Source organism: Homalodisca vitripennis, unplaced genomic scaffold, assembly GCF_021130785.1.
Source record: "Homalodisca vitripennis isolate AUS2020 unplaced genomic scaffold, UT_GWSS_2.1 ScUCBcl_889;HRSCAF=3799, whole genome shotgun sequence".
In the NCBI taxonomy this organism is placed as follows: Eukaryota; Metazoa; Arthropoda; class Insecta; order Hemiptera; family Cicadellidae; genus Homalodisca; species Homalodisca vitripennis.
Genome location: NW_025777047.1, coordinates 157,525 through 171,229, shown reverse-complemented (window position 1 = coordinate 171,229; position 13,705 = coordinate 157,525). Strand labels below are relative to the sequence as shown.

The following is a 13,705-nucleotide window of genomic DNA, read 5'->3' as shown; positions in this document are numbered from 1 at the left end:
GGGTTAAAACGTGGACTGCAGTGTTACAGAATCTTCAAATATGGACGTGGATTGCAGAGTTACAGAGGCTTCAAACATGGATTTGGATTGCAGAGTTACAGAGGCTTCAACCGTGGGCTACAGTGTCACAGAGGCTTCAAAACTGGGCCAAGAACAAACTTCTCCTGGAAGCTATAGACCAATTTCGCTTAAGAGCAGTCTCTGTAAAGTACTCGAAAGGATGGTCAACAGACGTCTTCTTTGGTTTCTGTAGAAAAATTAAATTTTCACGTTCTGGGTATGACGTTATACTGCCTTCCCCACCTAACCATTCCCTAATCTCTACTAAATCCCCCTTCAGGATCTTATAAGTACCTGTCCTCTACAATACAGTGTTACAGAGGCTTCAAACACGGACGTGTAAATAAATAAAATAAATAAGGCCTTTATTCTTGAGCGGATTTCAGTTTACAATCTGTTTTACAAATCGACTCACGTCAAACTAATCATAACAGTACAATTCGTATTTTAAAACTCTGACACACAAATATTGCGTGCTGGTAATTTACATAGAAAATTCATCATCATTAAACAACAATACATCATTAAGGTACATATACAGTTTTAACTTCCTTTTTGAAAGTTTTAACAGACAAAGTCTTTATAACTGGTGGTAAGGCATTGTACTCCTGGGGTCCAAAGTACGAGAAGGACCTTTTTGTAGCCTCCAACCGCACACGCGGCAGTTGCAGCTTGTCGTCCTGTCGAGTGTGCCATTCTCTTAGAGTCGCTCGCGCCACTAGTTTCCGTCTCAGGTAAGAGGGTTCACCAGTTACCAAAACCTTATGCACCAATGTCACAGTTTGGAGCCTACAAATATCTTGAACAGAGTGTAAATTTGCTCTTTTTCGATAAGGTGAGATGTGGTCAAATTTTTTAAGATTATAAACAAACCTTAGCGCACTGTTCTGTATCCGTGTAAGGATGACATTTGCCTCTTGAGTTAAGCAGCTACCAAACACTGGAAGGGCGTAATATATTGATGGAAATACCAGAGAATTTACAATATGCAGCTTTGAAAGCATTGGAATTAACGCTCTGTATCTATTCAAAACTCTCAATTTACACATTGCACGTTGAGAAATCAATTCAACATGTTTAAGAAAGTTTAGCTGATTGTCAATTATAACTCCCAGGACTTTAACAAAAACACGATCTTCCAAACAAATACCCTCAACAGAAACAGAGAGAATACTCCTGTTCATGGTCTCTTTAATGGATGGTGAGCAAAAATGCACCACAGAACACTTATCTGCATTCAACTTTAGGCCATGTCCCTCCGACCACTCTTTAACCCTACGCAGATCAGCATTGAAACACTGCACCGCTTCATGGACACCTGGAGGGGGATATGTTAGAAGCATCTGAGAGTCATCCGCATAGGAGTAGAGTGAACACGAGGACAATGCAAGTTCAAGATCAGCAGTATATAAAATGAACATAACAGGCCCTAAACATGACCCTTGAGGAACCCCTGTATCCTTCGACAGCGAGGAAGAGCAGTTTTCTTTTACCTTCGTCACCTGACTCCGTCCGCTCAAATATGAGCCAAACCATTTTATAGCGATTTCATTAAACCTATAGAAATTTAATTTGGCAAGAAACAGTTCATAATTTACTGAGTCGAACGCTTCAGAGAAATCAAGCGTCGCCAAAATACTTCCAAAACCTTTATCTTTCGCTACATGCAGCTCATCCATAATGTTTATCAAGGCGGAGGTAGTGCTGAAAGACTTCCTAAAACCAGACTGATGTACAGGAAGAATATTTTCGGCCTCAATGAAAGCTGTCAACTGATTCACCACCACCTTCTCAAGGTTTTTCGACATGGCCGGAAGGATCGATATCGGCCTAACTGCAGTGTTACAGTGTTACAGAGGCTTCAGGCATGGATGTGGACTACAGTGTCAATGAGACTTCAAACGTGGACTGCAGTGTTACAGAGTCTTTAAACACGGACGTGGACTGCAATGTCACAGAGGCTTCGGGCATGGACGTGAGCTACAGTTTCACAGAGACTTCAAAACTGGCCCAAGATCAAACTTCTCCTGGAAGCTATAGACCAATTTCGCTTAATATTATATTTTTTTTTCTAGTTGAAGAATCTTATTCATTGTAGTTTATCTTGTACATTACATATATACAAACAGCCAGTAAAAATGTCAAAGCAATAACCCTACTAGTACCTGAGATAATGGTTCCTAAAACTAAAAAATGCAACTTTCGGAAAACGACATAAATATAAAAAATCGGCTTATTATTGTGAATATTTTACCTTAAAATCCACCTGGGCAGTATTGAGAGGATGCTCCTTCTTCTTCTTCGTTTCTTTCTTCTTTTAGCAATTCTGGATTCTTTGGTTGCATCCTGTGCTGCCCGTTGAGCCTTTTGAAGTCGAACCTCATCAGCTTTTTTCAGCGCCACAACAGTGTATATACCGTAGTTAACAATCCCAAGTTCTTTCAAAACATTTAATCTACCTAAGTTTCCATCATTGAATGTCAAGATTGCATCAAATTCCCCTATTTCTAAAGTTTTTCTTCCAGCAAATACATTCTTAGGTATTCTACTCCAGACTATATTGTTGAAGGACTCGTTAACGTTTTTGGTTTTTCCATGTAGGCATTTTTTAAGGAGACTAGGATCAGCCAATGATTGAAAAATAGGTTTTATAACTTCCATTACTGCAACAGGAACTGTATTTTTATGCTTGAAGTCTTTTTTTTCATAAACAGCTTTATTGTACTTGCACCAAGTTTCCGGTGCAGGTGGACATAGCTGATGGCTCGGGTGTTCATCCGTAGAGATGTAATGGAAATATATGGACCATACAGAACGTTTGATTTTATCCAAACTATTTACATTAGCTATAATTGCATTGCCATAATATGACTGAAATTTATCAATAACTTTATCTGTAAGTCTACCTACTCCTTTTATAGATTTACCATCTGACAGAGGTTTACCGCCAAGCCTTGCTTTTAATTTTCGCAGCCTTGTGCCCATTCTCTTGGAAATATGCCCTATACATTCAAGCTTCTCAACAGGGGTGTCATCACCATAATGATTATCTTCCACTACAGCCAAATGAGCCTTAGAGTCGCCGTCACCTAAAAATTTTACATACCGTACGCCACGCGTAGGTATCGATCGTCGACAAACTGCAACAGCAGCCACGCACTCCATGCCGCCACTTGTCCCCTCATAATTTTTTAAACAATTAGGTTCATGACTTTTTATTTTACCTTCGTTGCCTTTTGTTTTTTTCACATCCACTGCAGTACTTTGTCAACACTTCCACATCCAACACTTTTCCGGTATCAACACTCGTAACAGTACAACACGCATATTTGGATACGAATCCTCTCTTTTCCAACGTTCCATCAAAAGCAATTGGAATGTCTGTACTATTTTTTTTTTTCATCTTTATCATCTATATTCTCATTTATTGCTTCTAATGTGGCATTTTTTCATACAACTATCAGTAACAGTAGCTAGAGAGTTTCTGAGAGTATTCGTATATTTACTTACATAGGTGCAAGGCGAAAGCAAGTTCAACATTCCACACAAAAGTTTTTCAGCTTCTGGCCCCTTTCCAATGCACCGCAAACCATAAAACATTCTTAGATTGATATCAAAAGTATTATTTTTATCAATAAAATTAGAAGAGTAAAATTCATGACTAAATGTGCAGTCATCATTTGTACACTTTAGAAGTAAATTACTTGCCAGCCAATTACGCTTTTCTATATCGTCTTTTATCAAAACGTCAGATCCACACTCCTTACAAGCTACAAAGTTAGAAAACACTGAACACAAAATGTTGTATGAAATTAATAAGTTTCTATCTGAAGCACCAAAGCTATCATAAGTATCTAATTTGCCTGCAATTTTCTTTTCAGCAGAACTGATGACTGAAGGCCTAGGCCTAACCTCAGTCTCTGCTTCCTGCCTTGGATTAGCATTTGTAAACCTGTTACCGTGAAACTTACGTTTTTTTATTTGCACTCTCGGCATATTTACAACTAAACTCTAAAATAATTCACTATTATAAATAATAAACACAAACAACACTTTGTTTACCTTTCTCACTGACAAACCAGAAAACAACAGTAAACAATACTAGGTTAGTCTAAGCAGACAAGAAAAACAGCAATAGACAACAAATAATATGCAGTAAGTGTTGCCAACATTGATTTTTCTTCAACCTTTACTCTTCACTTTGGGTACTATGCAAAGTGCAAACAAATACAGAAATAATTATCGTCAATAGAAGTTGGTGAAAGCTGAACTGGTCGCAAATTGGCTATGCAGACTATTTTATAAAACTAAATAAAAAATGCTTAGAACAACTTTTATAGGCCATGTTTGGTATCAAAATGTACAGAAAGATACAGAGAACAAATTTAGCTAAAAAAATTTTTTGTTATTTTTTGACCCTTCGACCTTCAACTCCCCTTAATACGGTGCTGAATTTAATGAATCATATCCCTTATATTCACTGTACTGCCAATAAAACAATAGTAGCTTCATTAATATCCAAAAAATATACTCGCACAACAGGCAAACTGTGAAAATGATTAGAATCAGCATAAAAATATTAAAAAATTCAAGAATTGGTTACCATTTATGAATAAAATATTCACAATAGATTGAAGAATAATTTAATAGAAATATAAACTGGGAAATAGGAAGGCCATTCCTAGAAACGCGTAAAAGATAGGAACAGAATATAGAGCAATCTCATATGCTGCAGCTGAAACCTCTGTACGGTACGTAAGAAGCTTGATACACAAATCCAACACTGATTATTTCATGACACGTTTGTTTTGGTTTCCTAAATTCTTCAACTATTAATTTATTGACAACAAACTCAAGTTGTCGATACAGTTGAAAGTTGTTGTAAATACGGTAGAAATATATTAACCCTTTTGATGCCAAGATTTTTGACGAGCTCCTCACGTGTGAGATTTAATGGGGTGATCAACCGAGGCGAAGAGAAAGAGTGGGGACAGAGCCGAGCAGTACCGATAAATCCCGAAAATTCCTGACAAACTCTGTACATGCGGCTAATAGTGACCTCAGTTCGGAACGGTTCTGATTTCTATTATCTTACGAATTAATGAGTCGTTTTTAGTGATGGAAATTACGGTTACTTTGACGTAATAGGTTCCAACGTTACGTGACGGAGCCGTAATAGGTTCCAGTAGCCTATTATTTTTGTCACCTATTACGGGACAGCTCCGGCTCCGCCTGGCGCTGTGGCTCCGCTCGCGCTCGGCCGGTCTGTCACTGTCACCATATTATTTAATGGTGACAGTTACGTTACAGCCGTAGCTCTCGTAACTTCAGCAAACACCCGTCACCGCAAACACTGATAATTCAACTTAATTTTTGAAATTACAGGTTAGAGTTGCAATACTAAAACATATTATTATTCGTAATTCTAAATTGCTTATGAACTAGTGTGTCATTTAAAATTTACTTAAGTTAAGTTACTATTAAGTCTTAAACCAGGGCTATAAAGTTGATAAGCCAATACCTTTTAGAATGTAATTTATGAGATACAACGTATTGAAAAAATATACAAAGTATATTACAACTACAATATGCAAGTAAAAATATACAACTAAAAAAACTTGTACTAAAAATATGTCGGCATTATAAAACAACAGCTCTTAACACAGTTTGCCTGACATATAATAAGAAAACTAAACTAAGAACAACTAAAAAAACTTATTGCACTAAATATCTGTTAGCATTTAAAAACATCAGTTGTTCACATCGTTTCTGGTACGTCGTTCTGTAATTATGTATCCTGCTTTTGAGAATAATCTCTCACAGGGGACCGATGTTGCCACTGCACAAAAATGTTTTTTTACAACTTGTGACAACAGAGGGTAAAAAACTTCATTTTGTTTCCACCACAGTAGTGGGTTTTCTGAGCGTCCGATGCATTCCTCGTCTAAATAACGGTTCATTTCAACAATTGCAGCAGATGTCTTTGAACCTGAAAATACAATGAATTATTGTAAGTGGATAATAAAGTGTTTTAACACGTAATTGAATATGACAGCAGATGCCTTTAACCCTGAAAATACAATTATTTTAAGTGGATAATAAAGTGTTTTTTAAACCCAATTTAATATGGTTTACAGATTAATATATTTTAACGTACCTGACGGTTTCTTGGATGCTATCATCTTATCAAGGTCTGCCCAGATAGAAAACTTTGCCTGTTTTGTAAGAGGCTGATTTCCATCGTCTTTTTCCTGACTTCCACTGACAGACGTCACAGAAGTGCTTGTCTTCTTGCTCCATATGGCTGACATGAGCTCAGTGCAGTAGGTTTTTATGGATCCAGCTGATTTTTCATCTGAAAATACTGCAAGCTTGAAACGTGGATCTAACAACGTCGCCAAAGCTATAGTCTTGCTGTTTTCAATGTTAGAAAATCTGGTTTTTAGTCCTTTGAGCAATTCATCAACTACACGTTTGGAGACTTCGCTTAGGGTTTCTTTTCTCATTTTATTGCAGACAGAAACTAGTCCATTGATAAATCCAATCACTTGGCTAGCTGTAAGGTAATTTTCCCCAGAGATATTTCTGGTTACTTCTTCAAATGGTTCCAGAACCATTACCAATTCGGAGCAAGTCTTCCATTCATCTTCGGTGAGCACTGGAATTTCTTTATTGATTAAAGCCACTGTCGTTTTAACAGCATCCTTCAACTCTGAAATTCTTTGCAACATATAAAATGTTGAGTTCCATCTTGTAGCTACTTGTAGAACTAGTTTTTTGGGTTCCAGTCCCAAATTTTTCTGTACTTCCCTTAGCTTCTCTGTAGCACTAGTGCTTCTTTTAAAATGAGAAACTATAGCTTTTATGCGATCTGTTAAGCTCTGACAAACCTTCAATGCATCCTGCAAAATTAAATTAATTGTATGGGCGAAACATCCGAAGTGTTTTAGTTTTAGTTCATTAGTTATAGCCCCTACAATATTACTGGCATTGTCAGAGACAATGATCATGATTTTGCCTTCAAGGTGAAATTTTTTTACAATTTTGTCTATTTCTACCGCCAAGTTTACACTTGTATGAGAAGATCTGATGACAGAACACTCAAGTAAAATTGATTTTAATTCAAAATCGTTAGAAATGTGGTGGGAAGTTAGAGCCATATAACTCTCTGTGTTTGAAGAAGGTCCAAGTGTCAGTTGTCAAAGTAACATTTGATACTGTTAGCATTTCTTGTCGAACAGCATTCAAACACATCTCATATTCTGCTGGTATCATAGAAGATGAAATGGTTTTTCTGTTTGGCAGAACATAGTTTGGATTTAGACCATTGACGAACTTTTTAAAACCTTCGTCCTCTACTACTGAAAAGGGTTGGTAATCTTGAACAAACACATTTAAGAGGAGCTTGTCTAGTTTCTTCTTTTGGGTTTCACTAATTTTTTTCTGCTGAGGTATGAAGGACCTAATGCTTGGTTGGTTATTTGGTACAATATTACACATTGAACTATTAGTGGCAATGTTGTCAGAATTTACATTCTGCATGGCAATGTTGGTGTTCGATGTAGTCCTGTTTAAAGTAGAGGCCAAAGAAGGAACAGCAAGGGGTTCAACCACATTTGATACCGGTAAGTGTTTCCCTCCTGGCGGTGGCAAAGCAACAGTGGTATGTTTTCTTTCTAAATGCTTTCTAAGGTTAGAAACTGTAGTTTTAAAACTTGCCAATTGACCACATAAATCGCACCTAGCAATTTTACTTACGGGATCCGTAGTTGTGAAGTAAGACCACAAATAACTAGTCTTCTGTTTTCTGTTCATTTTGTTTCACACACCAGTCACACAAAATTAAAAGATATTAACTACAAAAACTGAGTGAAACTATTAAACACAATTTTATTAATGTATAAAACTAGTGGAAAAAGTCCAAAACACTACTATTAAACTATTAATACGGTTAGAACTGTCAATAACCAACTTGAAATGCACAAACACGATAGTAGCCCTCAGAGTCAGAACGCAAGTGCATTGAAGTTTTCGTGTCATAACACGACACGAATGGTCTGTGAATCACGTGTGAATGACGTGACAAAACTCAAATATAGTGACAGCGGTAACGTAACGAATCCAGTGTCAGTGACACACCGTTCGTTCCGTATTACTCGTAGTTTTTGTAATAGGGTGATGGGTAGAAGTGACAGATCCAGACTGTTTCTCAGATAGCCGTTTACTAAGTAACTGTTATGTTTACGTGACAAAAATAATAGGGTGTTTGTTGTAACCTATTACAACGGTGACGGCTACTACGTGGTAATAGTGTTATTAAATCCTATTACGTTCTGTAACGACCATCACTAGTCGTTTTATATCCGAATTAATGAGTCTTCAATAAATTTGTGTAATTGTAATTGTATCATAAATCTTTATATTCGTAGCATTAGAGATCAGTAGGACTAAATTATTTTCATCATCAGTATTACATAAAATTTCTATAATATAAGTGTAATATTTCTTACATAAATATAAATGTTTAAAATTGTAAACAAAAAATATACTCATATATGATCTTAAACTGAATTTGTCAGTTACAGTAATATAATATAATTAGCAAAATTTTGTATTTATTAATGATGTCACGTGCTATGTTAGGTATTTAAGTCAGGTAGTTGTCATTGGTTTTGTCATATTTCTATTATTGTTTTTGGTTGAATATTTACTCGCAAGTTTCTTTTTTAATACCCTTAGTTTATTACAGCTATTACATAACTCTTATTACAGATTTTGTAGTGTAATTATTAATTTATTTACTACCAATTAAGGACTCCACATTATAATATGTTGCTTTTGCCCTATTAATTGGAATATATTCCAATAGCACAAAAAGATTATGACTAGTGATGTGCCGAGTCGAATACTCTTTCAACTCGAGTAACTCGTATTCGAATACTTTACCTACTCGAGTCGTGACTCGAGTCAGCCGACTCGGATTCGCTATTCACATCCTCGGGTAGCGGACCTCCAGCCGACTCGTATTCACTATAATTAATTGTATTCAGTATTCACCCGACTCCTGCAATTCGTTGACCTGCACTGTTGAATGCGAGTAAAACAGAACTGATTCGCGATATTACTTGATTTTATATTCCATTTTTTAGAACCATTTATCTGAGTTAACACTGTATTATACATAACGTGGGAGTTTGTAAAAAATAAAAAATACTTCTAGTTCACACTTGTATTTAATTCCTATAAAATACAATACTATATTAAAACTAACTATTTTAATTTTTATGTAATTTGGTGTAATATTTGGTATTGCATGTAAATTTAAAAATATATATATACACACACATCTTATTATGTCTTTTCCCTATGAATGGTATATGAATAATTAAACACATAAGATTACAATAGTGTAATATATTTAAGTATTACTATATTATACTATACGAGTATGTTGCACAACATTTCAATTGAATATAGACATCGTAAAAAACATATATCTAAGAAATAAACAGTATCTTTTTATATTTGTAATAATGAATTGGATGAATAATTATAATATATATATATATATATATATATATATATATATAATATTATAATAATATAATATAAATATAATATAATAATAATATAATATAATACAAATGTAATATAATAATAATATAATATGATAAAAATATAATATAATAATAATACAATATAATAATTATTTGTCACAGGTTAGTCTGTATTATACACTACACAGTTTAAACAGAATAGGTACATCCTACATTGAATTTGGTACTGTAGGCTTGCTCCAGCTGTTTAAGAATAAAATACTGTCCAATTTTTTAGGCAGTAGTCTGTTCCTGCGTTCATTGGCAACCATCCCAGCCTTAGAAAACAAACGTTCAGAAGGAACAGAAGTTGCAGGAATACACAAATACATTTGGGCTAGTTTATAAAGTGAAGGGAAAATGTGCTTCCTCTCTTCCCAAAACTGGAGTGGATTCGCTTTTCTGTCTAAATACGGTAGTTCTATATACTGATTTATCAATATTGTTGCTGAAGAAGTTGGCGTTTGAAAGGTGGTCAATTCAGCTACCTTTTTTTCAAAAGTTTCCCACAGATTGTCCTCTTCTGATTGCCTTGGCTCAGGTTGTGGTGGTAGGCTTTGTGTGTGAGGTTGTCTTGATTCGGGTTGGAGTTTGGTCAGTTCTTCAATTACCCACTTCTGAGCGTTTTGGGCATTGGATTCAACACCAAAGGCCTTTTTCTTAAAACGAGGATCCAGGAACGTTGCTTTGGCTGATGTCCTGTTATTTTCATAAACATTCAGTCTTTTGTCAATGACTTCAATTAGTGATGATTTTAGATGTTTACCTGCATCTGTTTGGGGGTTCTTTTTTATTAGTACACTTTGAAGTCCTCTTACTAATGGTATAACACTGGATAGTGTAGGGTAAGCTTCTCCGCACAAAAATGTTGACATTTTTTCTATAGGCTGGAGTAAAGCAATGCAGTCGTCAATTATATCCCACTCAGAAGCATTTAGAGATGGTACAGGTGACTGTATAAGTGGCAGAGTAGCTGAAAGAGGAATTTTAACTTTGACCAACCGTTCCAACATAAATAAAGTTGCATTCCACCGAGTTGGGACATCTTGCTTCAATTTAAGCGTTTCTAGACCCATTTGATTTTGAATATCTATCAATTTATAGGAAGATTTAGCACTATGGTTGAAATGAGTCACAATTGAACGACATTTGCTGATAATTTTGATCAATTCATCATGTTTTAAATGATCATTTTCATCATTGCCCTTCGATATGCAATCCTTAACGGCAAGATTTAATGTGTGCGCAACACAGTAGTGATTACGCAAATGTAAAATTTCTCTGACAGCCTTTTTAACATTGCTGGCATTATCAGTAACAACAGCGACAATTTTATGATGTACTTGCCACTCTTCTGCAATGTTTCTTATAGCGTTAGCTATGTTATCAGATGTATGATCCAAGGGTAACTCAGAGGTAGATAACACGTTAGAATTTAACTTGGCATCAAGGATGAAATGACATGTTAAAGACATGTAACTTCTATTACTATCTGACGTCCAGATATCTGTTGTCAATGCAATATTTTCAACTGTTGCTAGTTTTTGTTTAAGGGCTTCTGAGCATACCTTATACCGTTCATCGAGTAATTTGGTCGATAACAGTTTTCTGCTTGGAAGAGTGTAGTCCGGGTTAAGTTTCTTAGTGTAGTTTTTGAAACCAACATTCTCTACTATCTGTAAGGGCTGATAATCTAAAACTATCATGTCTAACAAAGCGTCATCAACAGATTTTTGATTTATTTTGGTAGGTGCTACTAGTCTCATTTGTTTATGGCGTTTGCGTGGAGGTTCTGAATCAAAATTATCACAAGATATGTTGGTATCTTGTGTTTGTGTTCCACTAGTAGAAGCATCATTACTTACGGAATCAACCAAGGGACCTGCTGGAAGATTCGTGCTTGACTTCCTTGAAATTCCAGGAGATGGCTGTCTATCAGAGGTGTCCAAATACTGAACTGGATGTTTATTCTTTAGATGTGTTACTAAGTTAGATGTGTTTCCGAAATGTTTATAGGAAGATGAACACAACTTACATTGCACTCGATTATCTGTAGTTTTCTTGTAAAACTCCCATACCACAGATTTTTTGTTGTACCGAGGCATAGTTAGATAGAATGAAAATTAATAATGGCTACAGATCACTTTCAAAACATCACTTAGGGTTATGAACAAAATGACTTATTCTGTCTGACAAGAGATGGATCGCGCTAAAAGTTCGGAGCGAGTCGGACGAGTTCGTAGCGAGTCGTAAGAGTTCGTAACGAGTCGGACGAGTTCGTAACGAGTCGGAGCGAGCCGGACGAGTTCGTACCGAGTCGTCCAATCTCGGGTTCCCTTTGGTTTGGGTGGGATAGTGATTAGTGAATAGAATACGAAATGCGAGTTGACTCTACTCGAATAGAACGGAATTGTCACTCGAGTCGACTCGAGTGGAGTCTGACTCGAGTTGACCGAGTAGAACTATTCGACTCGTCACATCACTAATTATGACATTTTATTCGTTGTGCACCATCTCACATTTTGTAAAGTGTCTTTGGAGTTATAAAGAAAGTTTAATATTAATATAATTAATTCGATATAATTTCTATGTTTTGCAGATATGTTCGTGTAAAGTGTCTTTGGAGTTATAAAGAAAGTTCTATATTAATATAATTAATTCCAATTTAGAAGTAAGTAAAAAGAATACGAGTAAAGAAACTCTAAAACAATTGTGGTTAGAAAAAATGTCACTATCACATTTAGGTTATGTTTATGTTTATACTGATGGATCCAAAACTGACACGAGCTCCTCACACGGGCTATCTGTAGTTGGCAGGAGGGGCCCCTCCATCCCCACTCTTTCTCTCCGCCTCGGTTGATCACCCCATTAAATCTCACACGTGAGGAGCTCGTAGATTTTTGTGTGGGGATCTGCCAGATTCCCAGCTCTTGGCACTGAGGTATCTGCACCAGTCCCAGCCACATTTTACTAAAAATGTAGATGTTAGCTAAAAATTGCATATAATCTTTATTTATTGATGAAAATTCATGTAGTTTTCATGGTTTTACTTCCCAAAGTACACTCTATTGCATGCATTAAACAAAACCTTTGTAATCAAGCACAAAAAGTTTTTGTAAAAAAATGTGTTACTTACCAAAAAATATTCCTTAATTTTGCATTTCCAATGGTAAGGAGTAGCCTCAAAAAAATCCTAGGTCAAAAACAATACGTTTTTCTATTGGTACACATATAAATGAAGTAGAACCCAAGTTTTCATTGAAATATATTTATAAATAGCTGAGATAATATCAAAAGAAAATAAGATGTAATCACACACTTTTTGGTTCCGTTGGCAGAACAATACAAAAAAAAACCAGGTTTAAAAAGTACTAAAACATAAAGTTATTATACTACAGTTAAAATTATTAACTGTAACACCAAATAAAGTCTAATTCGATTTTGAATTTGATATAATGTTTTATAACACTTATTTGTTATACACTAACACTTATGGAGGGGGAAGCATTTTGTGTGTAGGCCTTTCTTACATTTCCTGCAAGTGTAACTTGACTTTTTCCTTTTACCACCCCCATTGGTACTGGCTGCACTACACACACAGCATTTTTTTTTTCTTTTTACCAGGAATTTTTTCAAAATACATGGATAATTGATCAGCGTCCCCTCCACCTTGTTCTTCTTGAACAATGTTATTGAAGTTAATAAAAAGTATCGATAGTTACTGTAACTTTGTAGGCCGGTTCATTACGAGTACTCTGATATCATAATTGTAGTTATACTGCAATTTATTATATTCGAAAAATATTTTTTTCCGAAAGTCCTAAAAATAGGACGTTGGGATCATACGCAATTTCACGCGACGTCCTAAAAATAGGACGTTGGGATCGTACGCGATTTCATGGGACGTCCTAAAAATAGAACGTTGGGATCGAAAGGGTTAAAGTGTTTACAATGTTGGGCAAATCTTTATTGAACTTACCCTGGCTTTAAGGATAACTTTTTCGGATAGTTCATCGCGAATATCTGTAAATTTCTCTCCAGTTGTAGAT

General features: G+C 35.6%; 1 protein-coding gene across 1 annotated transcript; it reads right to left on the bottom strand.

Moving 5' to 3' along the window:
- Positions 1-5,803: 5,803 nt before the first annotated feature.
- Positions 5,804-7,197, bottom strand: LOC124371092 (zinc finger BED domain-containing protein 4-like). Its single transcript, XM_046829405.1, has 2 exons — positions 6,218-7,197; positions 5,804-6,049 (listed from the first exon to the last, which is right to left on the bottom strand). The coding sequence occupies exons 1-2, from the start codon at positions 7,068-7,070 to the stop codon at positions 5,811-5,813; spliced, it is 1,092 nt and encodes a 363-aa protein (XP_046685361.1). The 5' UTR covers positions 7,071-7,197; the 3' UTR covers positions 5,804-5,810.
- Between the last annotated feature and the right edge of the window lie 6,508 nt (positions 7,198-13,705).

Excerpts from the sequence above, each read along its gene's own strand:
- LOC124371092 (XM_046829405.1), bottom strand. The coding sequence starts at position 7,070 with ATGATCATTGTCTCTGACAATGCCAGTAATATTGTAGGGGCTATAACT. Across the intron at positions 6,050-6,217 it reads AGCATCCAAGAAACCGTCAG|GTTCAAAGACATCTGCTGCA; the intron begins GTACGTTAAAAT and ends TTGTATTTTCAG.